Below are 27,743 nucleotides of genomic sequence, written 5' to 3'. Positions count from 1 at the left end.
GTGGAATTTGACAGATAACTGCAAGTCAAGTGGATAGAGAAAAAGGTGGAGAGGAAAAAAGAGACGGAGGAGAGACTCCAAAAATTCTGAACAGCAGAACCAGAGGCCTGAATAATTGGTAGTGCAGGATGAAGCAGAAAGAAGAAAAAGAAAGCACTTCAAGAAGTGATAGCAAGAGTATTTACCAGCCAGGCCTGTTTATTAATTCTAGGGGTGGTTTGTTGCAGGCAGAGAAGGAAGAACTGTGCAAGGGGGTTGACAACTCAGACACCCTGCATGTGATAAGAGGTCCCTGTGTATATGTTAGCACCTGACTCCTTCAGAATCTTTAGGGACCGCAGTTTATTTTACATTTATCCAACAGAAGAAAAATGCATTTTTATTATCCATAAGAATGTTCTGCACACAACTTGTTCTCAAGTTGTGTGCTACAGGTTTGCATTGTAAGACGAGTATACAGTATACATCTATGACAAGGAGTAAAATCCACAAGGCCTTTTTTGTATTGCTGTTTTGGTCCTGTGCCAGCACTCACACTCATTTACACTCTGCCACACCTGTACTGTAATCTCACTTTTTTTCTGCCGTGAAGGATTACAGGGAGACAGACATTTCATTTTTTTTAAGACTATGACAGAAGTGGTAGTTAACTCTCTCTCTCCCCTCTCTCTCTCTCTCTCTCTCTCTCTCTCCCTCTCTCTCTCTCTCTCTCTCTCTCTCTCTCTGTCACCGCCTTCATATTCCCTTCTGCTCGACTAGCATCTTTAAAACTTTTGCTGCTGGAACTTGTCACTAAACTTTGTGGCAGTTGCATCTGACAGGCTGCTTTTATTGGGGGCTTCTAAAGGCAGGAGCAAATGGACAGGCAATTACATTTATGGGCAGTTTGAGGTGACATCCCTGCATATTGGATGGTCTTTTAAATAGGAGTCATCAGCCACAATGGTTCTCCCAGAAATGAAAACAAAAACAAGGGGGCTATTTCAACCACCGGCCTAATGCCAATCAACGCGCCACCCGTCTTCCTCTGTCTGCTACAATAGCTGATGATTGGCTGTCCCACAGCTCTATATATGAAAGCAGGAGGGATCTAGAGCTGTTTTCTCTGCTCAAGACAGCCACAGGCTTTTTCCATTTTGACCCTCTCTTGAGTTATATTTGCTCATCATGCATTTGATATTTTGGATTTATCTGAGAAAGAGGAATAACTGTAAGATGAGGATTTGAAATCTGAATTAAGGAAGATGGTCGTGGCTGTCATTTGGAATTCCATCAGTGTCTTTTACTCCCTTTACTTTAATCATCACACGATATGATGATTAAACTAGCATATGGTTAAAAGCCTCCTCACTGGCTGGAGTAGGTAACAATTCCAGCTGGACATACAGCACCACTAGGCAGCTCATGGGTATTTATTTCATGTTGTACACAGATGCCAATTTTCATATTGTGACAGTGCAGTGTAGGGTTTCCGTGTTGGCGATAAAGGATTCAAATGAGATGAGATGAGGCTGTAATTTAGTACTCACGCCTGTGTCGCTGTCTAACCCTGTCATAACCGTTTTATTTCACATTCTGACAGTTGTGCTTGCTGCCTTGTTTCCCCCTTGCTTTTCCTGCAAAGTGCAGCTGTCCAGGTCAAAATGTGCAGTGAAGCCTGCAATTTCTTTGAGGTCTAGCATCCTTGCTACAATTAAGACCCTTTCACAGACAGATTATCATACACACTATCAAAATAGAGGATAACTACATGTATGATGGCATGATGCATTATTTGCATATCACTCAGAACGATTTAGTGCCCCTTTGTGATGTTACTTTAATGCAGGGGTCTCAAACTGGTGGCCTGGGGACCACATACGGCCCTCCACTGGATTACATGCGGCCCCCCTCTTAATATCGTGTTACAATGAAAACATGGCCCACGACCTCACCGTCTTGTAGCTGTGTAACTGAGGCACAGCTGTCAGTGAGGTGATATAATATAATATATGTTTGCTAGCAATGTTTATTATAACAGTAATAATAAGGCATTTGGTCATAATTATCCCATTATTAAATATATCATTTACAACATTCAATTACATATATACTGTAAATACACATGTTAGGGCCAGAGCCACGAATGGCAGTGGCCGAAAAGGGCTCCTGGTACGAATTTTAATTACAGTTGTCCACACTATTATTTATGTAATTTCAAATCAATGTCTGTGTTTGATATTAATACATTAATTTTGCATCATAAATAGTATTATTAATTGGGTTAGACATGTGATATCATGATGTAATATTGTAGACAGTTGGGTTTTTTTCCCCCACTTTTTGTTCTCTAGGATGGTCCCCTCTTGACCACAATAGATGCACATTGGCCCCCAGGTCATTTGTAATGTAATGGGTAGGACGAGTGGAAGGGAAGGGCTTGTCTCTGGAGGGTTGCTGGTTCGAAACTTGGTCAATGCCTGTGGTGCCCCTGAGCAAGGCACTGGACCCCCATTGCTCTCCTGGTGCAGATACGTGCTGCCCACTGCTCCGGTACACAGTACAAAAATTATTGGTTAATTGCAGAGGTGAAATTCACTAATCTCTAATTGGTGTGTGTGCAAATAAAACTGATTCTAATTCTAAAATGCTCTGGCCTTGGAAATATTCTGAACTACATATTGACAAGGGAAAGGCAACAGAGCAAGTGGATTGAAGGATAGATGAAATCTTGCGAAAAGATGCAGTGATACAATCAAAACGTCTTGCTCATAACTGATAAGAGTCAATGGAGTTCCTGGTGCAAATCGGGACAGGCGTCGGTTCTGACTTCTGTGTATTTTCACAGTCTCTGCACCTTAGTATTATCATGAATCATAAGTTTGGTCTTAAAATGAATCCTCACAATTCATTGGATATTCTGTACCATTTTTTTCCCCACCACTGTTAGTTTATATATCTGCCTGTTCTCTCTCACTAACCCCTGTTTTTCTTATCCCTCTTGCGACAGGGGGTGAACAGCATGTTCCAGGTGTTTCTGACGGGAAACAATTCAGAATACTTCACCATCTCCCCCACAGCAGTACAGGGGCGTGCCGACATCAGGATGAGGGTGGCCGTGCCGCTGGACTTTGAACGTATCCGCCGCTTCAGCTTCTCTGTGAGTTTTACATTTTGTTATTAGTTCTCGTACGGCGTGAATGTGAACATTTACATGACAATTAGCGCTGGGATGGACTCATCATCACGAGATGTGTGAGAATAATTGCGAGAAATCAAAATAGACATGGTTCAGGAAGGACAGCAGCTCTCCTCCACAGCCCACAGCTTATTGGTTAATATTTATGAGGCGGTCGGATGAAGCATGTATTTTTTTTTTATTAACTGTAAATGCCTAACAAATAATGTTTGTAAAGATACAGTATGAGCGAACAATTGAGCTGCTGGAGTCGTGTTGCCCTACTGTGAGACTGCCCTTGAATCATCTGTGTACCCGGTTCTGATGTTTAAGCAACAAAGCCTAAATGAAGCTTCATTATCTCGCTTAGATTGATGATGTTTTGTCACCTCAGTTTACCCCCGAGTAAAGGATGCCATGATCAGTCCAAGATTTTTCAAATCCTAAACTTACTTTATCTTTGATGTCTATGCTGCAATTAAAAAAAAGAGAGTAAAATGAACTGTTGTGAATAAATAAACTAATATTTAATGCATGCTGTTTCTTGAGCTGAAGTGTAACATGTGCAATGAAAATCAAGTCAAGTACTCCATATATCCTACTTGTCTCCACTCAGCTCTATGCCAATGAGTCCATGTCCGACCATGTGGGATTTGCCCGTGTCTTTATTGAGCTCATCAATGAGAACGACAACCGGCCCATCTTCAGCAAACCGCTGTACAACATCAGCCTTCCTGAAAACACACCCCCTGGTACCTCGCTGATACGCATCCTTGTGAGTATCACTGAAAATCACGGTGGCTTGTTTACAGAGCAGAGAATGTGATAAATGGCTCAAAGGGTAGTTTCTTGTGATTTATCCCTGAAGAGGAGTTAAACTAGAATCCAGAGAGATTACAATAAAACCTGACTAGCACTAGTAACCTTTATGGGAGTTGTTTTATAGGGAATGAAATCTAGGTGTGTGTGTGTGTGTGTGTGTGTGTGTGTGTGTTTGCTTCATGTGACCCAGTTCTCCCCCTGAGATTTGACCATAAATGATTTGTGATTTATTGCGACTCGAGCGAAGCTGCTTCAGATTAAAGCACAAACACAGTATAATCTGGTTCACCATTATTGGGTATACGTTTCATGCACTTTCGTGCCAATTTGCAAGCTCTAATGCTCCACCATTCAGCTGTGTTTTTTAGTCTAAGTCACTTACCTGACCAGCAGCCGCGGCTTTAGCTGGATCGGAAAAGATTCTCTAAACAGTTCCCCACAAAACTGAATTATTATTCATTACAATTCTTGTGGCAGAACGCTCACATTCTACTAGATTCAAGTGCAGAAAAGCGCAATGTGAAAATCAATAGTGTTTATTGTATACTGGGTGTTCATGAAATGGAGATTGCAGGGCAGTCTAATACCCGATAAGACCTGGCTGATGTTGGCCTCGTGCCAGAGCGTGCGGCCTGCCATGGAATCCTGATTGCTCGCTTTTGAGTGTGGATGGGTTGTAAATAGGATGAGAAGTGACGACGACCTCTTGATGAGAACTCCTCTGGCATGGATGGCAGCACTTGTATATTATACACTGTTAGATCGGAGCACTTCAATATTGTCACACGTTTACACAAGCCGCTAAACAGAATACACACATAAGACTAACCAGATCAGATGTCACCATTACTCAGATAGACAACAATGTCGCTTACCTCCTGCAAGTTAAACATGAGGCTGAAAGACAATGTCACTGATCAACGTTGGCTTTTTATCCATTTTGTTATCCCACATGATTAGGACTATATCGCGTATGTGTGTTTGCGTTGTTAATGTGTTTGCACAGTCATGTTTGCCTCTGTGGTTCCATCATAATTTAGTTCATTAGTAATTTAGACAGGAGGTTACATCATTTGTAATCCGACGACAAAATCCGATATTGTTTATTTGTATGCCTCAGTCTGATCAAACGAGCCGCACGGCCGCTTCACTCTTGTTTGCGTGGCTGATGAGCAATTTGATTTTAGAGCGGGTAGAGTGTGTGTGTGCATTGTTTGAACGTTGAAACCCACCAGACGGCCTGTTCTCTGCTTCACATCATTCTCTGCTTTCCCTCATAAATACAGTATTACGTCACATTTCTTCAAATGAATTTCACGAGTACCTACATAACTACATTTGATTTTATAAAACTTTCCAACGCACTCCCTGTGAGTCTGCACCAAGTAACCTGTCAATTGTCTCATTGTTAGGAATAAGTTGTCATTTAAATATTGCCGAAAAGAATGTTGAGTTGAAGTCTACTCCCCCCCGAAGAATTCTTGTTGCTATTACAAGACTTTTAGAATTTCTACTTTCCTCAAGCACGTTTTATTCTGCACTTTATAATATATCTCCTTGGGTTTTAAGTGTATGGCACATTCTAATTTGTCTATACTCCATGTGTCTGTCTAACTGTTGCAGGTTCACACTGTCTGCGTGTCTTAAGTGCAGTGAACAAGTCAGAACAGCACAATATAAGGAGATTGTTAGGCTGAGTCAAGCCTCTCGTTGCTCTCTGTCTAGTGGCTGCGAGGTGAAACAGACGGTGGCCAGATTATACTTAAGTGCAAAAAAGGGAGGACTACTCATTTCACTGCAAAAATACTCCTGCGCCTCTAAAGCTCAAGTTTGTGATGCAATTCCATTAACTGGCTTCACACACAAAAAAAAACACATTTCTGAAAACAGGTTTCACAATAATTATATAAGAATCCAAGGATGGCCAAGGATGGAATGAACTGAAATGATTCATCATGTTTGTTCCTGGTCCTTTTTTAAAAAGGTGCCAAACAAGCAATCTGATAATGCGATTGAAATTCTTTGTTTGGGTTAATATTCGCCGCTGATCTGATCAGAGCTTATGTACAATGTTAGTCAATGCATTACTCAGTGCCCACTCCTGTGTCCCTGTAGACAATGCTTAACATATACGTACACACACACTCACACACACACAGAGCTAGACACACAGGCAGTGGCTGTTTAATATTTATGGTCCACAGCATTACTTATCATTATAAATATTTATTGTGATTTACTCTTTTGTCTGGGTCCTTTTCTCTCCAACTCTCTCTTTCTGTCTCTTCTGTACCCCGGAGACTTTAGACACCAGCAGCTGCACGTATCAGTGGAATCACTCTTATTTTCTCTCTTTGCGTTTCAGAAAATTTGTCTTCTTTCATTTCTTATTTATTGCATGCCCTTGGTTATTGTTGTCCCCCCCCCCCCACTTTCTCTGTTTTACCATTAGATTTCTAATGGTTTTCAGGTGTTGCATTGATTCACTCAATGTGTTTTCTGTCTGTTTCTGCTTGGATTAAACTCTCTTGGCTCTTACTTCCATCAGCCTCTACATTGGGGTATATGCATGTCTAGGATGCCTGTACGTTTAGTAGAACAGCAATTTACTCGCGCATACTTTTCCACTTTCATAAAATGTATGATTTAACACTGATGTTGGGTTAGGGTCTGGGTGCCCTGCTCGTGCCATGCTGTGTGTTTTATGGGCTCAGTGCAGATGCTGTATGTTTGAGGGCTGAGGCACAATGATAAATGTTTACAGCAGAAAGCTATAAATTACAGAGGGGGTGATGTTTTACTTCCACCACTGTTAAGACGGGGGTAATAGTCACAAAAGCTATTATAATTCATTATTGTTATAAAAGCGGTGAGGCCCAGCTTGCTCCTGCTATTTGTAGCTCACACACAATCACTGCTAATAATGCGGCACTTATCAGGAGTGTTTTGACATTGCGATATGGAATGTTAATGGCTGTACCGGGCAGAGGACAAACAGGCGGCAGCTGAGACTTAAGTCTGAACTATTAGCTTTATCGAGACATGCAAGTTGTGTGGTTTATTGGTTGGTTCATGGATTAAAAAGTATGTAAAACAGCAACACCAGTCTATCCAAATGCAGGGGTTAAGTGGCAAAAACTGTGTTTTTAGTGAAATAACTAAACATACGTCGCTGTATTAGGGCTGAAAGAAGAGAATATAACAATTTTTGAGAATAAACTTGTAATATTATGAGAATAAACACATAATATTAAAAAAGTGGTAATATTATGAGAAAAAGTCATAATGTTATGAGGAATAAGTCGTAAAACATTATGAGAATAAAGTCGTAACATTAAGAGGAAAAGTCGTAATATTATGAGAATAAAGTTATAATATTATGAGAATAAAGTCATAATATTATGAGAATAAAGTCGTAACGTTATGAGAATAAAGTCGTAACATTAGAGAATGAAGTTTTACCATCAGGAGATTGAAGTCGTAACATTACGAGATTTAAGCGTAATGTTACGAGAATAAAGGCGTAATGTTACGAGACGAAAGTCGTAACAGTAGGAGAATAAAGTCGTAACATTAGAGAATGAAGTCGTAACATTACGAGATTGAAGTTGTAACATTACGAGAATAAAGTTGGAACGTTACGAGAATGAAGGCATAACGTTACGAGAATGAAGGCGTAACGTTACGAGACGAAAGTCGTAACAGTAGGAGAATAAAGTCGTAACATTGCGAGAATAAAGTCGTAACATTGCGAGAATAAAGTCGTAATTAAGATTATGCAAGGAACTGAGTTTGTTTCGAGGAAAGAATCACACAGACTTCTGTAACATACAGTATGCATCTCTTTTTTTGGATGAGGAAGTAGTAGTGGTCGACTGCAAGGCCGCCGGTGGTTACATCTGCGCTCTGTTCAAAGAGGTTAATACTCCGTTGTACAATCCAACACACACTGTAAAAACATTGTTTTACTTACATGTTAGCTTATTACATAATCATAGATCAGATCAGGTCATTTACATTCACACACGGTTGCTTTATCTGCTGGAAAAATGAAGCTGTCTGAAGCCTTAGAACTGAACGTAGATCTTTTCACTGGTACCTCACACTTTTTAAAGTTTATGCCCACTCCACTTTCCTCTCCACTCCCTGCTCTCTCTCTCGCTCTCTCACACACACTGAGACTTCTTCATATTCCAGAAGTAACAGCTGTTTTCTTTTTCAAGTGTTTCACATGTAGTTGGAATAATTATATTGTGGCTGTGTACACACACAAACAGTAGGCTTTGTCTTGCAAGCTGTCAGAGCTCTGTTGTAAAAACATCCACTCCACTTTATTTAGCTCCTCTTTCACAAAAGTATACATTGTTAAAAAGTTGTGTCTGTCTCACTCTTTCTCCAGCTTACTGTTCTGGGTGGTCGAGAGATAATCGAAACAGGTTGTTCAATCCTGTCGGCGGGCAGCAGTCGCTGTGAGCACCCCCACCTGCTTGTTAATGGTTTCGAGAAATAAAGCAGTCGTAAAAGTACATTCGCCATCGCCATTACGCTAAAGTGTCCGCAGTAAAAACACACACAGCTCCCATCAACCCCCGCAGGTGCTCTAGGTCACAGCTGGGGGAACTGGCAAGAGATGTGATTAGTCCTCCACTGGTCAAAGTTAGTGAAGGGATGTTGTATCTCTTCTCTGTTGAAGTGGTTGGACGTTTTGCATCATTACTTGCGTGGAAAATTAAGGAGAATCGCTAAATTCACTTACATTAGTTTAGTGCGTGTTCGTCGAGGAGCTGTTCAGGATGTGAGATCAGTAATTGGACATATCTCAGAGAAGCCGCAACACTAGTATCAGAGTGTCTGTTCTTTTTCCGGGCTGTTGCTCTGCTCTGAGTCTTGTTCTGTTGTATTGATCAGAGATACAAACTGTCTCTGTACAAGTCCCGTGGCAATACGTGTACGTAAAACTGAAACTGAGGTGACTGACGGATAGGAGAGGGAAGACCAGCACTGTAAGAACAAAAAAGCTACTTTTCAAAGAGTATTCAGTCTTCTCTTTCTTCCAGGAATACCTTTGCTGGTATTGTGACCTTCTTCTGTGTTAGGCATGTAAACCTCTCTTGTTCACCAAAACATTGTCATTTTGAAAAAAAACAAATGCTTGATCAGACAACACAATAACAATGTCACACAATGAAATAGTGTTAGTAAGGCACTAGAGTTAACTGGCTACTACACTCTTAGAAATAAGGGTTCCAAAAGTGTTCCTCTACAAGGGCTGAGGTTCTACCTGGAACCATTTGCTTCTGAAAAACCCTTTCCTGAAGAAATAGTTTTTCAAGGGTTCTTGGTAACACTAATGGTTCCAGTAAGAAACGTTTTGATCCAGAGAACCCTTTAAAACCCCTTTCGTGAATAAAGGGTTTTAAAAGGGTTCTTGGTAACACTAAGGGTTCCAGGTGGAAACTTAATAAAAGGTTCTACCTGGAACAAAAAGGGTTCTCCTACGAGGGCAAGCCGAAGAACCTTTTATGGTTCTACTTAGCACTTGTATTTCTAAAGGTGGATTTCCACTTGCGTGTTACAGCCACAACGCTATCGATAGGTAGCAGTTCTATTTTTGCCATTGCCATTGCTGTGTCGCGCCAAGCTCAACAGAGCAGATCGCACCAGACAGCAAGTCCGACACAGAATCAAAGTAAAATACTCCCCCCCCCCCCACCTTTCAAAATAAAAAATATAGCCTATCACAACTTCACATCAACATTACATCATGGCCGGTGCTACCAGGTCAACAGGCATTTAATCAGAGCGGAGAGTCATAATGTACAACGAGAGACTGATTGTTGAAGTGGAGAAACATAAAATCATTCATGACACCAGATCAACAGTTCTTCCACGTCGGAGAATGAAAGAAACTGTGTTGTTGTTGTTTACTTTATACACACGGTCTATCGCAGGATCTCGCAAACTCGCGTCCGTTCAGAATTATCGCGTGATCTTCCGTGAATACCGCTGGCGCCCAAGGCACCACTGCGCTGCTGTAACGCGCCCGGTGGGGTTTGATGCCGGGCAGAGGACGAAGCAAAACCGTGCCGCAGCTGTAACGCTCCCAGTGGAAATCCGCCTTAAGAGTTTATGGATTAGATGAATAATTACAACAACCGGTAACTGTGGCAGTGTGTGTGTGTACAGTTACAGTACAGTATCATTACACACATGATGTACCAATGTAGTAACACTGTGAACCTCTACGGATTTTTTTTTTATTATGGTTTCAAGGTTTTCCCTTTAGTGTATCATGTTTAAAAAAAAGTAAAATAAAAAAAAATACAATTAAATGTCAGCCAAGTTAAAAAGGTCAAAAAAAAAAAAAAGAAGCTTCCTCTCCCACAAAATACTGCTATAATTAGTCCTTGAAATACCTCATTTGCATTTCTGACTTTTTATTTTGTGTTGCATCTTATTGTGTGTTACCAAGTAACATAACATGTTCTATCTGCTCGCTAGTTTGAAGCAGCATCATACAGTGGTGTTTTCCAACCGTGAAAACCTCTCGGTAACAAGCCTGACATTTCCAACGCATGTTTCCAACCTTCCGACCAATTACAAAAGACTAGGCCGGCTGACGAGTCAGAGCAGATTGGCCTTTTATGAAAAGCGAGCATCCAGTAAGTCGGTGTATTCTGTGATGTAGGGTGAAAAGAGCCACTGCAGTGGTAAACAATGGGACAGTGAATAATGGATATTTTAAACATTACATCATACACGGCAAACTCATTCCAACATATGGCCAAAGGAAGACTATAGACAGTTAAAATGTGAAAGTGTTTGTGGTTGATTATGGTATATGTATGATATGAAGAAGATATCCACACTCTCTTAGGAAATCTCCCTGAATTTGCATTTGACTCCCATGGTGGCTGAAAGAGCTGCAGACGTCCACACTGCTGATCTAAAGACACATTTCTTTCCGAGATGATGACCTGCTTAAATATTCTGCAAATAATGTGTCACATAAACGGTGTTTCACTTGTGAATACTTTTAGCGTGGCTTTTTCACACTTACTGCAGAATATTCAAAGTGTTTGCATGAATGCCCGCTTAAATATAACTGTTCATACTGTATCCTACTTGAATAGCACCATATTGATCAGTACAGGCATGTAAGAAAGGGAGGCAAAGCCTTTAAAAGAGCCACATGAGTGGAGCTGGTGAAGATAACCTGACAACCATGTCTTCATCGTTGTCTCGCCAACAGTCATGGTCATAAAGTGGGCATCTGTGTGTGTGTGTGCACCCGCCTGTGTAGGCATATGTGTGTGTTATCTATTGTTCATCGTTGTGTTTAGGTGTGAGACACTGAGACGAAGGAGGTTGTCTGTGTTTGGACTGGGGGGGTCATCTCTATTTTGACAGCAGGGTTTGACAGCCAGTAATTGGTTTCCTTTTCCATGACTCTTAAAGCTCCTACAGAAAAAAGCAATTTTAAGAGCCAATCAATTCAAATTCCAGCTCACTCAAGATAGAAAAGCCAGTACAGCCCCACCCTCCCCCCCCCCCCCTCGCTGGCCACAAGATAACTGGGCTGATAATATGCTCCTGTACCTTCTACAACCTAACCTGAGTCTTCACACGTGTACACACTTCCCATGTCTTCCTCTCAACCATGAGAGGAAGAGCTCATTTCAGCTTTCCTCTTGAACGCAACCGAGTGTGATAATAGCGGTTTATGCTGTAAGAGGTTGAAGTGTATCTCTAATCATGTGTACACGCGAACATATAAATGTACATACACACACCGCTTCATTCAAGAACACTCAATACATGCATCCAATCATCGCCCACGTTCTCCCGTACATTAACAGGCATGCAGACGCAAGTGACTGCACTGGTACACCTCCATACATACCACACACACACACACACACACAACCACACACACTGGCACATAGTGGTGTTTGCCTGCCGGCCTCACCGTTCTGATGGGAAGAAACACATCATTTAACCAAACTGGTCAACTGAGAACTAATTTCTCTTTTGTAGTTACTGCCTGAGGTCCCCAAGGTTTGCAGAGTTTATATTGGCAATCAGCAGCTCACTGACTCTATGTGCAGAAACTTCTTAACAACTTAGTTTGGATTTTGATCACAACACCACCTCTGATACCTCAGAGTGGTGCTGTTCAGTACAAGGGAGAGTCTCACCACTGCAGCCTGTAACCTACAATTATCTGTGTCACACACTGCCTTTATTGGGGATGCAAGGCATTGGACTTTTTGCTGTTATTTGATATGCCGAAATATCGGAAGTGCTTGGGCCGATACAGATAAATATATTTTTTTCCTGCCATACTGTCATACTCATACAGCAGATGTACATATATATTAGCCTAGTGTTGAAAAATGACTCATATCGGCAGATCTGGTTGTGTTTTGTCGATATATCTTGATGTTACCGATATTGTCTTAACAGTCGGAAAACATTAATTCAGCCTGTATAATCTTGCTGAGCGGCATTACTTTAGCTTCAAATGACTTTTGTCAGTTATTTTGGACGGTCCTTAAATAACTGAGCATTGCTTACTTGGCATGAAAACTATAAACCCCTGTGAATCATGTGGTGAGTCATTGCTGTTGTTGAAGTACTTGTTGTAATTGTCAGTGAAGTTATTAGGCACATTCAGTTTTATTTCCATGTCACTTCTTCCCTCATTAAACTGTACTCTCACATTTTTCCATCACCTCCAACTGTTCAACCAAGAGAGATTTAAGCTGCCATGGTGACAAGGGGCAAATATACTCGTACCCTGGTGTCAAGGATCCAGCCGCATGGTGTGAAGTTACAGCAGATGCCTGACCAATTTCTATCATCCATCTGCTGTGGGCCTTCTGTGTATGAAGTTGAAAGTCTTTGGCAAGCATTTGGAAAAGTGACTGGGCCGCACTGTCATGGTGATTGTTTGAGCAGGGTCGGTGAATGATGTCTGTCTTTCTCTCCGGCCGTCTGTCTATCGTTGCGGTGAGAGGGGCTTGGCCATAGAGCAGAGGCAGCATTAGCTCCCAGACTGAGCGTGGCTCCTGTCACTGCTTCGATAGCTGTCACGCTAACACCCCCACCACTATCACTGGAGCACTTATGGGCCTGTCACTCACCTGGGAGAGAGAGGGAGAGGGAGGCAAAGGAGGGGGTAAGAGTGTGCCATGAAGATATGTAGAGGAGAGTGCAGGGAAACAGCGGAGGTGGAGTTCAGGATGCAGAGAGGAAATTGAGGTAATGACGGGGGGGAGGGAAAAGATAAATGAGAAAGAGGAAGGAGAGGAGGAGGTTGAATTGGCTTGTGTGCAGCAACAAAAAATGAGAGGAAAAAGCAGTTAAGTGGCATTAAATGATGAGATAATACAGACACGGGACATGAAAACTCAAAGGTTAATATAAGAACCTAAGGTCCAAAACACCTCACAAGTATTTAGAGTCCCACTGTCGGCTCATTGAGCAGGGTGTGCTTCGGTGCGCTTAACAACAAAGTGAAGGCCATTTGGACATTAAAAAGAAACACTCATTCACTATCCAGAATGTTGTGGTGGAAGCTCTCAGGGAAATTACGAGATTGAGCTAAACAGCATGGTGTAATTTTTAGAAGGGTGGGGAGAAAAAAAAACATTGATAGCTGCAGCCGTCATTCCATCTGGTGAGAGGCATCATAGACGAGCACTAACACTCACAGTTGCACACACACACACACACATCCATCAATGCATTTGATTTAGAAGACTTGTACATTTTATTCCACAATACACACGTATGTCCACATTTACACTTAAGGGAGAGGTTAACCCTCACTGAGCAAATATTATGACATCATGCATATTAATATAAATGCAAAAACACACATTTTTCCACGCATATTTTTGAATGTGTGGTGCATTAAAAATAAAATACAGGCCCTGCACTTGCACACACATAACCCCACATAATAAGGTCGGTATGTGAGTATCAGTGAATCACAGTGACCGACATTGTGGTTGACAGAACAGGCTGCGGACCCGCTGAAGTTTGGCCCTTCAACTGACTGCAGAGCCACTGAAGTGAAACTTTATTACAATAGCTTCTCTGGGCACGATCCATCAGCTCTGACACAACACCCTGTATATCCGCATCGCTGCTCGTGTGCGCATACGCATACATGACTATATAAAGACCGACTGCGTTAATGTGCCACATCTTAAAGATTCTTGAACGTGTCGTTCTTTATGTGACATTTTCTCCGACACCCCTTTTTTTCTGCTAAACATATGCCAGTGGTTGTTGCTTTTTTAAGGCAGCGGTGGGTCATGTGGGTGAGGAAAGTGTTTTCCCGTCATATTTAATCCTGTCAACACCTCTATAGAGTGAGGCATGGCTCGCACATTTTATTATAAATCCATACACTCTCAGGCAGCTGTTGGAGTGAGACATTCATGAAACTGAGCAAAAATCAGTCAGGACAGATTGTTTGATGCAGCCATTTGGTTGCTTCATGTCAGTAAAGTGTCATTCACATAAAATAATGTACTTTAACATAACATAACATATCTGCAATGTGTTATTCAGGAATTTCTCTTTGTGAAAATCATAATTGGGAACCGTGTCACAAATCCAAGCACATGGCACATTGTGCCTGTGATAACTAACAGTAGGGCATGAACCTCCACCCCTTCACTTTTCACAAGACAGCAACACATAATCACACTCTTGTAAAGACTGGATAAAGTGTTTAGAATTTATTGTTCCACTCATGAAAGTACATTTGCAAATTCATCTTTGAAGAGCATCAAAAAAAATGTAACGGGTTAAACAAAAAAACTGATGAGACACAAAAGACAAAATCAAGATGAAAAGTGGAATTAATGAACAACAAAAGCTGAATTTAAGGTTAACATCATTGAAAATGAACTCTTTTTCTTGTTTGTTTCTGTTCAGGCTACAGACGGAGACGCAGGCACATTTGGGATTGTGCGTTACTACTTCAGTGATGAGCCAGATCAGTAAGATAAAGTTACACACACACACACACATACTCAGCTCACTCACACAGTCCACACAAACATACAACCTCATTAATTTTTCATTAATATGGCCTCTTGTGAACGACTGAACTGCAGTCTTTGTGCCACGTGGACTCGCCAGTCGAGACAGCTGAGCTACAACGATAGCTGGCACAGCTCCTTACTTACTTACGCTGTCTTCAGGCCACAAATACACAGAATCGCATACATAGAAAAACTCACATACGCATAATCTGTCCTAATCTTAATTCATTGTCCTCTACCCGTCAGAAGAACACAATAGTTGTTGCTCTAGCTGTTTCTCTGTTACTATCACTGAGCATCAGTCTCATTATGTTTGTATTTAACGTATCTGTCACAAGTTTTTCTACTAATAAAAATATGAGAACACACAGAATATGTTCCATTACAACGTACACAAATTCTTACTAATGATAAGAACGGATATAAAATTAATTATTTATTTCTTATTACCAGATACGATAAATATGAAAAAACAGACATAGATTAATAAACACATGCTGATTACACACACTTTTTATGTCTTTCATAAGTTTCTTTGTTTTCTCTTCCAGGTTTTCACTGGACGATGAGACTGGCTGGGTCACTTTACGGGCCAGTCTGGACTACGAGCTGATGCGGCGTTTCACACTGACCGTGCTGGCGAGGGACGGTGGCGGCGAGGAGACGACGGGGCGGATTCGTGTCAATGTCATGGACGTCAATGACAACGCACCGATCTTCCAGAAGGAGGCGTATGTGGGCTCGCTAAGAGAGAACGAGCAGACTGTCCAGCCGGTGGCACGAATCAGGGTGAGACGTGATTTAAAAACGTGCACGTGATTAATATTGCATTTTCCCTATTGCACTTTTTTATAATACAGTATGTGATATACAGTTTATTTACTCTGCTGCTGCCTCTCTATAATCTTGTGGTTATGTGTTTGTTTGCACTGTATCCAAGAAGAGAACAGGTCACCCTGGTGCATTGGCCATCACTCACTGCCACACAAAGCCACCAGTAGACGGGCACAGTCGTAACTAATGGCTCGACGTTTCTTTTGATTGTGCCCTGGAGAGAAAGACGTTTATGTCCCTGGTGGCAGTGGGTACAGCTGTGATTTTACTTGCCCCAGTGCGCTGTGGTGGCTCTGCGTTTATGTCGCGAGTGGAGTGGAGCTGATGACTGGGCTCCATGCTTGGCTCACTGTGTTTGATTAGTCTGCGCTAACCTTAAACGTTGCTGATATTAATATGTTGCCCAAGAGGAGCGGGGGGGGGGGGGTGAGGCAGGCGCCCAATTTCTTGAGTCAGCAATATGCCCTGAAAACACACACACACACACTTGGAGTATACACACACTGCTCAGGAAAACAGGCATAGAAGAAGTAAAGAGGAAAATGACAAAAATATGTACGTACGAGGGTGAGGATGTTCTGAGATGTGGAGCAAATAGTTATTTTTCTGCTGTTTGCTTTCTTTTTGTCAAACAGGGCCTGGGAGGTTTGTGCCTCCTACAACAGTTCTTATGTTCAGCAAAAAAAAATGTTATCTGCACTTCTTACTCTTTTGCTTCCACTTCCACTCATCTGTTTGCTTTGTTGCCCCAAACTCCTCTCACCTTTGAGTGGTAAAAAACAGTCTTATATGAAACTGTTGGAATGTGATATTCCTATTTCATACAAGACAGTCTGGAAGAGAATACCGAGCTGTAGTTGTGGGAAAGAAAAGTATTGCCTACTCAAAATGTTGGCATTAAATCAAAGAGCAGACATGTGCATGTAATGGAGAGATATAAGTAAGTGTTTTTGACAACCTGTCCAGCCTTTGTTGTTGCCAGAGAAGCCCGGTAGAATCTCCTCACAGCCCGAGGACTTAAGTTCCTGCCAATTCAAGAATAATGAGGGGGCATCGTCATTGTTGTTGTTGATGTTGCTGTGGATTAGCCGTGCGAAGTATGGTTTGATCTGTCCTCTGCCTGCTTGGCTTGTCTTGGCTCAGTTGGTGTTCTTCCAATATTGACTATTGCGTCACTAATAGCCAGAATCAGCTTTAATCTGTCCGATAATATATGTCATCACTGACTGCCAGGTTCCCTCCTGCATTCACACGTGCACACACTCATGCTCTGGAAACACACACACATATGAATATAAAGACCTCTCTGCAGCAACTGTCCTGTCACACGCGCTGTTGTCTCGTCTCACTCACTCAGAATGTCTCTCTGCGGACCGCGCAGGGGCATTTTGTTAAAGGCACTTCCGTCCTTCATGATCCCATCCCTTTATGTCCATCTGCAGGCTACAGATGAAGATTCTCCTCCCAACAACTTGCTGACTTACACCATTACTTCAGCCTCTGTTTTCCTGGACTGCTTCAGCATCACTATGGTGGAGGGATTCGCAGGTACACTCAACTTAAGGAGTGTGAAGCCACAGTCTTTGATATGGTTGGGTATTTTAGTATAGTAAGGTATCTTATGGACAGGGATGTTGTATATGTTTAGACAGTTGTAGTAGTTGTTTACATTTGTATTCATGTTGGCTTTTTGACATGAAACATAACTATAAGGTGTGATGTTTGCATCGCCAAAAAATACACTACATACAATCTCCACCTGTTTCCCTCCACCAGTGATCAGTGCGACCAAGCCTCTGGACTATGAGCAGGTTCCCAGAGGGATGATCTACTTGACCGTAATGGCCAAAGATAGTGGAAAACCAGCCCTCAACAACACTGTATCCGTTACAGTGGAGGTGATTGTAAGTACAAGCCTGCAGCAGAAGCACTCACACACATACACATTGGTTCACACAGCTATCTTTGTAAGGACTCTGCATTGGCTTCCATTCAAACAAAAGTATTTTTCTTAACTTTAGATAATGTCTTATCCTAACCATAACCGAACCACAATTCAAGTCTTAAAGGTGCATTATGTAAAGCAACTGGCCATAAATTCCTCTTAATATGTCACATAGACTCTGGAATAATGTTCATATAACAAACTGAACTCACCAACAACAACAGTACAGCCAGAATATTTGCATTAAAATAAAGTATTTTGCAGACTGCAAATCATGTTTATGTTTTGAAATCATTTTTTGGCATGTGGCGCCACCTACCGCTGTCTACCAATCATTGCAGTCAGTGGAGTCTCAGCTGCCGAGCAACGATGGGTTGCCAGTTACGTCAGAAAACGAAACGTAAAAAACCTCAGTATTTTGAATTTGAATGTAGTAACCGTTTTTGGCCACATTCTTACATATGACACCTTTAACTATAACAGGTTAATGTCTCATCCTAACCCACAATTCAATTCTTAGTCCTAAAGTTTACCACTTCCTCAGAAGTTAGGTTCTGCCTCATTAGGACCAGGTTTTTATCTCAATGAGGTCTACTGGTCCTGACTAGGTCAGTGTTTATACCAGAAAAAAGCTCCTAATACACACACACAAACACACATTAATACATTTATACATAGAAACATCTAAAACCAAACCAATCTCTGTCTTGACCTTGCAAAGTACAATTGTCTGTTTTTGTCTTCTGTTCAAACGCTTTAGTAAACTGTCCTTACTCTTATATCATGACATATATCTTGATTTGTACATATAACAACAATTCAGAAGTCCTGGCTTAACTGTAAAAAAAAGAAAAAAGATACGCAGTTAATATTGTGTGCGATGCCCTTACAGAGAACACACGAGACACTTATTTTCCCTCAAAGGGAGTCCATTACAGCATTGTCCTTGATAACATTGATATAAATTCACCAGCAGATATCGGTTTGTGTTAAATGTCATTGACATGAATCAGTTTTCCTGGATACAGTTTCAGAGTCAGACCCAGTGTCGCGACAGTGTCGACGCTGTAATTAAGGTTAACAAATGTGTGTAGTGGTGTAGTTTTACAAAGGATTCTCTTCTGCTTTCCCACCGTTGTTGCTTTTTTGGCAAAAAAAAAAACAAAACTTGAATCCGCCCAATTATGTGACAGTGTTTTCCTCCTAGCTGAAAATCTTCCCAAATAATAATTGCGTCTATGTCTTCAGGCTTGCATTGGTTTACCAGTATTTAATGACTCTCATTGCTATGGCAGACACACCCAAACTCTCTTTAAAAAAACAAAATAAAAAAAACTTTGAACTGTGGAGGGCAGCATTACACCTCTCAATTAGAAGTTTCCTTCAGATGTGTAACACATATTTGAGACTCGGGAGGAGTGGAAGGATGTCTGTAAATAAAGAATCTTCATCTTTATCTTCGTTACTTTTAATCAAAGCTGGATTATTTTGAGGCCCTGTGTTGTTTAGCATTGTTTACATTTTTCATCACAGACCATGCAGCTGTCTTTGACACTTTTACTTCTTATTTTAAGGCAGTGGGAATGACTTGAAAATAGAAGATGCGATGCACAGGGTTGTGGGTCCTAATTCTACCTGATGTCACTGCTGTTTCTGTTACACATTTTCATCCAACCTGATTATGTAAATACTTGGCTTTCTTTCTTTTAAATTCTGTCACTCTTTTGTTTGTTTATTGCACACGATTATGATGTTATCATACACTTGGCTAGTCTGATTTTATATTTTTACTTTCATAATGCGTCTCAATATATGTGTCTAAATTATTATTCCAAAATATGACATTATGTTGACAAGTTCATGGTGCGCATTCAACTTCTACTAGTTATTGTTGCAATACTGCAGTATTGTTTGCACTTATCAATGTACAGTTTGTATAGATAACATACACATGTCAGTCTTGCCTTCACACTCATATACTGTACGTTCGTTCACATATACATTGTATATTTTTTTTTACTATATGTATATAAAATAATTAAGTAGATTATGTTGGTTTTTCTATAGTAGTTTTAGCGCTTTTGCCTTGTTCGGAACAAGGGCCTTTCTTACATGTTGTTTGCATGTTCTCCTCGTGTGTGCATGGGTTTTCTCTGGCTTCATCCTACAGTCCAAAAACATGAGTATCCAATTTTAGGTAAATTGGATACTCTAGTCTAAATTGACCATATGTGAGTTTGGGAGTAAATGTTTTTTTTTTTTTTATCTCTATATGTGTCCCTGTGATGGACTGATGAACTGTCCAAGGTGCACCCCACCTATCGCCCTATGTCAGATCTCCCCCTGTGACCCTCGTGTGGAGGATAAAGCAGTATAAGATGAATAGATGTTGGTTTTTCTTTGTTATGTGGTGGTTAAGTGGCTAATATTGTTGCCTCACAGCAAGGTTTGGATCCTGGTTTGACCAAGGACTTTTGCACGTTCTCCCCTCGACTGAGTGTCCCATTAGATCAATCGGACACTCTGAATTGACTGTAGGTGTTAATATTGGCGACCTGTCCAGGGTGTACACAGCCTTTCAACCTAAGTTTGGCTCCAAAGTTGATATTTGCCAAGACATTATGAACACACCAGTTTAAGTATGATGAGCAGCATGTCAACTTGAGCTCATTTCCCCTTATGTACATTCATTAAATACAACTTTCTTGTCATAAAAGACAGAATGACAGTGTAGATTAGCTGAATCCAGATGGAATATTTTTTTTGGTGTGTGAGGACAGTAAGCGCACACATTCTACATGAGAGAGAAACACCGTATAAAACAATGAGGAGCTCTATGCGTGAATGCAAAAGCCACCTGGGAGAGATGTTAGCAATTCTGTATTTCTTCTCTGTGTGTCTGCTTCCCTCTCTCTGTCCTCGACAGTAACATGACTCACACCACAGGGGTTTATCAGTTGCTGGCAGCATCACACACACAATGCTTCAATCCAGTGTAACACAGAGCCCAGAATCCCAGACAGATAATGGTACCAGTGACTGTTGTTTAACTGTTAACATTTCTCAGCAGCTCCCGCAGCGAGGAGATTCTTGGGGAAGCCACACAACTAGTTGTGTTGGTGTGAAGTGAAGACTTACTCAAAGAGTGGGAGGCTGTGGAAAAATGTAAATGCTCCGACAAAGGCTGTTTGACAATGGCTGCGGTTCCACCCTGTAGAAATTCATTTCTGTCAAATTACAAGTCTCAGGGGATAATTTATTTTTTAGTCGCCTGATTTGCTATGACCTGAAAGATGCAGCTACGACTGTTTTACTTTTTAAAACTCATCGGTGTCTCTATTCATTTCAGTGCCAATGTGCGGTGACAGCGTTCTATTGTGTTTTTACACACAATTTGCATTTTTCATATTATCTCATTGATTAGAGCTGTTGTTTGTGTTAATACGTCCTCCAGGATGAAAATGACAACCCGCCAGAGTTCAGCAAGCAGTCCTACATCGTCAAAATCCCCGAGAACATTAACGCTGGTGAGTCTCTCCATATGTTTGGAGTAACGTTCTCTGATCTGGAAAAAACAACACAGCATTTAACCACTCCAAACAGCTTAAAGGTCATGAAGCACATGTGTTCTCCTTGTATTTAAATTGCCTTACATTTAAGGCAATTCAATACATTGCTCTGCTTTCTTGGGATGATATGTTTTTTATATCATTTGCCTCCTCTGGCCTCCGATGTCTTATGTGTTGTGATTTTTGCATAAATGCTGCAGCAAGAATGCCAAATGTGGACGGTTCGGGGCAAAATCACAAGCTGCTATTTTCATTCTTATGCATGCATTCAGAGTGCTCATTTTATTCCAGACAATAGATTAGTGTCCAGTCGCTAGAGGAAATTGAGATATTTGACTGCCCTCTCTCTCGCTCCCTGAGCACCAGCAGACAGATGTTCGGCACCTTTTTCTGTCTCGGGCCTGATTTGAAGGAGGAGGCTTTGGTCAAGCTTTTCTAATCTGGGGCCTAAGACTAAGGGGCCAAGACCGAACATAGTTCTAGCCCTGCAGCGCTGGCTAGCCTTTCATCCCCCTTCATGCCTGTGTATTGATCAGGCCTGTGCCAAGTATGGGCTGTGCCAAACAAACTGATAATCCACTAATCCATAAACCCACTCACTGTCATTCCATCGGTTGAGCTGTGGTTGGGGGCGGTGAAGAAATTAGCTCAGTGAATGCCATTTCACTCTGTCTCTGCAGTTTGTCTCGCTCTGTCTGTCTTTCCCCTTTTTTTTTAGACTTCACATATTTTCCCACAATCTGTCGCTCAGTTCATATTTTTCCCCCTTTTTCTTCCTCTATGGGTTGTAGCTTTCCTTTCTTTTTCATTCCCTTTATCCCTTCCTCTCCTCCACAGGGGCAACCGTGCTGCTTGTGAATGCTACTGATTTGGACGCCTCTCGGGAGTTTGGCCAGGCCTCACTCATCTACTCCCTGGAGGGCTCCTCTCAGTTCCGTCTCAACTCACGTTCAGGTCTGAGTGTGTGTGTATTAGTGTGTAAAGAGTAAATTTTTTTGGTTTGATTTTGCTTTTTTATTTTTTTCTGATTACATTTTTAGATATGACAATATAGTATCTCGGTTTGAAATGTTCTCTTTTGTTTGAACACATTATAGCTTGTGTTTGAAAAGTTTGAACTCAGTTCGTCTTGACACGAGAAGCTTTTGTTCCTATTTCCTCTGTGTTTCAGGAGAGATCACCACCACAGCTCTTCTGGACAGAGAAGTGAAGTCAGAGTACATCCTGATAGTCAGAGCGGTAGATGGAGGAGTTGGACCTCAGCAAAAGACTGGCATTGCCACGGTAACTCATTAGCCATTGTTCATCGAAGTTCCTTCTAACTGTTTAATAAGAATCTTTTTTGGGGGTATCGTTAGATTTGTGTCATATACAGTTTATATCTTGAATTATGACTATGATATCAGGTTCTTTATATAACTGGCAAAAACTGGTGATGTTCCATTGACCTGAATTTCCCTCACTCCCACTTTGTTTAGGTAAACATCACTATCCTGGACATTAATGATAACGCCCCTGCGTGGAAGGAGGAGCCATACCATGCCAACGTTGTGGAGATGAGCCCAATAAACACTGATGTGATCTCTGTGAGTGCACCTCGACCAACTTAGTGATCTTTTCCTGGTTGATTAGTCAGCAGTTAATTAAATGGCGATGCGTTAAGCACAAAATGAATACAGTTAGATAGTAATTTGGTGCTTATTTGGGGTTACGTTGGGCTGTTTGATGATTGGGAATCAACCCTTGAAATGTAACTTTTTATTTTTGTAGCCAAAGTGGTGTTTTTCTACTCGAGATCGATTTTAGTCTGTGGCTCAATTTGATTAATTTGACTTTGCAAACCTGAATCATGCTTAAGATGAGTGTTTTAATAAAAGATGTTTTAAAGGAGACTCAGGATCATTAGTAAAGGCGTACTGTACATGATATTTGCAATGCTATGTACAATACAGGTGTTATACAGCTCCACTATTACAGTTATAACTGTGTAGGTAACTGCAAACATCTAGTATCTACCTAAATTCTCCCATTGTCCTGGTGGTGTCTTTGGCGATGTTTTGTTGTTAATTAAGTCTTGATTGTCCATTAATTAACGAGGCGTCAGAGAGTGTAATTAAGAGGGTCCAATTGCTAATTAAAATGCGCCTGCAGTCATACGCATAGCAAATTATTCAGCTGCTAGGCAGAAAAGAAGCGAAAAAAGCAAGTTTGACTGGAGAAATGGTGAGGAAAGATAATTAAAGATATAAGGAAAAATGTGGCAATATTTTAGCGGCGCTACATTTCCTCGCTTAATCCCCTTCTCTTGTTCTTATACTGCAGTTGAGATCATTCATGGTGCATCCAGTGATGTGATGCATACTGTATGTGACTCTCAGTGGACAGAGGCTCTTGCCCCCTCTGACCATTTTTTTCTACAAATAGGGCCATGCAGGCTCATAGCCCCCTGTAATTGTCACCTATGTAGACCTGGCCCAGCCAGTGTTTCCATGGTGACAAAAGGCCACCTGCTGAGTCCTACTGGAGGTGTCCAGTGAGCCGATGAATGTGGTAGCTGTGCCCACCCATCTCAAACCTCAGAACACCTCACCATCACTGCTGCAGCCTACATTCAACACCCACCCACACACACACTCACTCACACAAACACACACAAACTATGGTGTGTTCTGTTTGGGCCTAAATTGATTACTTCAACTGTGCAGTTGCTAATCAATGGCCTTCTGTGATGTCTGCCTACCATGTCCCCTTAATAATTGAACACCTGCAAAACCGTTGTTCCTCTAATGACCAATTAACCAGTTTTCAGCGTTTTTAGTCAGTGCGCTGAATAATTGATCAGCTCTTTAGAAATCAGCCAGTGTTTTAGTCAGGGTTGCAGCTTCACACATCCATCACCCGTTGCCACTTTGTGTCAGATAAGAGACGTTACCATTTTTCTTTTAGCTGACTGATGTGCTAGACCAGTTGGAGAGGGATGTATGTGAGCCAATGCTTGGGGTTTGTGCTTACTACTGTTATCACCCCCATTATCATTACAGTTACGGTAATTATTTTCCCTATACCTATACCCTTTTGAGACCGCTTTAGATCCTGCCAACAACCACATCTTTAAAGGTGCATTATGTAATAAATCTAAAGCAACTGGCCATAAAAACCTCCTAATATATCACAGAGACTCAGGAATAATGTTCAATGTACAGTGCAGCCAAATTATTTGCATTAAAAAAAAATCTTTTGCAAACTGCAAATCATGTTTATGTTTTGAAATCATGTTTTGGCATACGGCGCCACCTACCGCCGTCTACCAATCATTGCAGTCAGTAGAGTCTCAGCTGCCGAGCAACCACGGGTTGCCAGTTACGTCAGAAAACGAAACCTGAAAGACCTCTGTATTTTGAATTTGAATGTAGTAACGGTTTTTGGCCACATTCTTACATATGGCGCCTTTAAGTTGATCTTGTTCATTTACAGAAGGGGGGGTGGCATTAACGTCAAAGAAAATATTCTGAAATTGTTTTCCTCTATATTCCCTTTCCAGGTGATGGCACTGGACCCTGACAATGGGGAAAATGGGACAGTGGTTTACAGCATCAGTCCAGAAAATCCTTTCTACACCATCAGCAGCATTACAGGGAAGATTCGCACCAGTGGGGTTACGCTGGACAGGGAAAGCTCCAACGCCAGGGATGCAATGCTCATGAGAACCATTGTCATCTCAGCTGTGGACCGTGAGTAGTCTGTATGTATGTGTACCTGGCTTTCAGTGTGTAATTCTTCTCTGATTCACCCATTTTCAGTTCACAGCTTTCAATTTTCAAGTTTTATTTTGAATGAAAGTTGTTATTATAGCTAATAAACGTCATTTACCGTGTGTGTGTTCTTCTATTTGTTACCTCTATAGAACCTGAACACTGACCTTGTCAGGACCAGTGGTCCTCATAGAGACACAGAACCTGCTCTAAGAACTTCATTCTTGATGAACTGGATAAGTTTAGGGCTAATATTTGAATTGTGATTAGGTTATCAAGGCATCAACTGGTTATCGTTAAGGTCAGGGATAATAGTCCAGATGAAGAGGAAGTCTATGAGAGTCCTGAAAACAATAGCTCTGTGACTCTGTGCATGTGTGCGCGTACACACACACGCACATGCATTTGGTTTAACATGTCCCTCTAACGCCCTCTTTAGGTGGGACACCTCCACTGCGTGCATCAGCAAGCACCACAGTGCTTGTCAATCTGCTGGATCTCAATGACAATGACCCAGCCTTCCTCAACCTGCCATTTGTGGCAGAAGTGCCAGAAGGACTGAGCACTGGATCTTCGGTTTTTAGGGTAAAAACTTAACAATGCATTCACATGGTGGACAGAAATTGGAAAATTGTTTTGCTGATTTTTTTGTGAGAACACATGTTCTAATAGCATGGTACAGGTCAAACCAGGGTGACTTGTATGGTCTGAGTAGGAAGGGATTACAGTAGGCTGACAGTAATCACAGACAAGACTTTATTCATTAATATATTCTGCATTAATTACTACTGCATAGGTTATATACTCTTTTACAGGAAGACGAGCCATTAAAGATTTTCTGACATGACATGTCTCCTCTAGGTCCAAGTAGAAGATCCAGATGAGGATAAGAATGGATTGATTACAATGGCGTTACAGATGGGTATGCCTCGCCTCGATTTCTACCTGAACACGTCAACGGGCATTCTCACATCCACCACAGTACTAGATCGTGAGCAGATTGGACAGTACCATTTGAGGATTATAGCCTACGATGCTGGAAAGTTCCCCCGCACATCTACTTCAACCCTCACTATCACAGGTGAGAGCCTGTCGCGGATAATGATGAGAAACTAGGTTTGATTTCCCTTCACTCTCACTCATATTATTCCACATACGAAGTCGCTGATTGGATTTTGAGTGACATGAGGGGTTACTTCAGTATGGCAGCGGGTAACTAAAACTGACATCTCAGGAATCTGCTGAAAAGGATGCTACCACCTGCTGGTGAGAAATGAAAAAGTCTTAATGGTTTGACAGCTGTTAACATGATAACCAAGTGCTTTTGCTAGCATTCGTCAAATCGAATGAGTCAGAAGTGTAAAACTTGTTTTGAACAGTTTTGTTTGTCTTGACAGGGTTCATGTGCAGAACAGACTTCAGAAAGTTGGCAGTTTAGGAGAATTCCCTCCCAGTGTTTCAACTCACTGCACAACCCTGCTGCCTTTATTTGTCCTCATGTGCATCTGTGTCCTCATGTCTCTCTGTCTGTCTGTCTGTCTGTCGGCGTGCGTGCGTCAGTTCTGGATGTAAATGATGAGACACCCACCTTCAACCCACGCGTGTACAATGTTTCCCTGAAGGAGAGCGTTCCGAGAGACCACATTGTAACGCGCCTGAGCTGCACTGATGACGACGCTGGCCTCAACGCTGAGCTTAGCTACTTCATCACAGGTCAGACGTCACAGTGTGTTTGTGGGCTACAGTCTAGTACAGTTACGGGGACGTTGTGCACTTTCAGTTCCTCTGTCCATCCATCCATCTCTGCAATTAGCTCCTCTTGAATGCATGTTTCTATTAGTGATGTACCTGTACCATATGTAAATAAGTTGTTATGTTTAACGTACTGCAAATAATTTGTAAATATTTTTGTATTTTATTTTTAGATGGAAATCAGGATGGTAAATTCAGTGTGGGCTTTAGAGACGGTATTGTCCGGACAGTGGTCGGTCTGGACAGAGAGACCCAGGCGGCGTATACTCTTGTCGTCGAAGCTATAGGTTTGTCGTTAAATTCACAAGTTTGGATCCTCATGACTTTCTTGTTTTTGCATATTTGTTGTCACAAATGTGGTTCTCTTACTTGTTTTGTTTGTCCTCTTCAAAGCTGCTCCGTTCTAGTTGTTTATGACAAATGATGAAAACAGCAATGCCTGCACATTTGAAGCGATTTCAGACTATTGCTCAATTGCCTTTCTTCCTCATCGCAGAGAAAGAACAAATACTTGGGTTTTCCTGTTTTGGGAAACCATTGTGTCACAGTGGCTTATCTGCTGAAGGGGCCAGAGATACAAGAGAGGGGAAAGAAAAGGCTGAGATAATGTAAAACTGTGCAAGAGAACAGATTAACATATATTGTCCTAATTTACAAGCAGCTGAAAATAAAATTCTCATAATTCTCTTACTGCTTTACAACATGCAAGTTTTGGTTTCTCCGTTCTCAGATCATTTATCGTCACATTAATACAGAAACCGTTCCACGTTTATATGGACAGTATATATTTAATGATATACTTAAATTTATGGCTTTTAGCTTGTGGTATAGCCATAAGATATCTCTATT

The 27,743-nt window shown here is 41.4% G+C and overlaps 1 protein-coding gene across 1 annotated transcript in view; it reads left to right on the top strand.

Annotated features, from left to right (window-relative positions):
* cdh23 (cadherin-related 23) overlaps positions 1–27,743 on the top strand; it is a 149,187-nt gene that overhangs the window by 85,649 nt on the left and 35,795 nt on the right. The window contains exons 12-26 of the mRNA XM_083897799.1: positions 2,990–3,139; positions 3,774–3,932; positions 14,933–14,997; positions 15,594–15,831; positions 17,319–17,424; positions 17,653–17,780; positions 21,276–21,348; positions 22,228–22,344; positions 22,562–22,674; positions 22,869–22,976; positions 24,932–25,121; positions 25,582–25,727; positions 26,004–26,223; positions 26,703–26,855; positions 27,068–27,181. Of these exons, the coding sequence (XP_083753925.1) occupies positions 2,990–3,139; positions 3,774–3,932; positions 14,933–14,997; positions 15,594–15,831; positions 17,319–17,424; positions 17,653–17,780; positions 21,276–21,348; positions 22,228–22,344; positions 22,562–22,674; positions 22,869–22,976; positions 24,932–25,121; positions 25,582–25,727; positions 26,004–26,223; positions 26,703–26,855; positions 27,068–27,181 (2,080 nt within the window). The remainder of the gene's footprint in view (positions 1–2,989; positions 3,140–3,773; positions 3,933–14,932; positions 14,998–15,593; positions 15,832–17,318; positions 17,425–17,652; positions 17,781–21,275; positions 21,349–22,227; positions 22,345–22,561; positions 22,675–22,868; positions 22,977–24,931; positions 25,122–25,581; positions 25,728–26,003; positions 26,224–26,702; positions 26,856–27,067; positions 27,182–27,743) is intronic.

Source organism: Microchirus variegatus (assembly GCF_963457635.1).
Source record: "Microchirus variegatus genome assembly, chromosome: 11".
Lineage (NCBI taxonomy): Eukaryota > Metazoa > Chordata > Actinopteri > Pleuronectiformes > Soleidae > Microchirus > Microchirus variegatus.
Note: the sequence above shows the minus strand (reverse complement) of the source record. Positions and strands in the feature narration are given on the sequence as shown.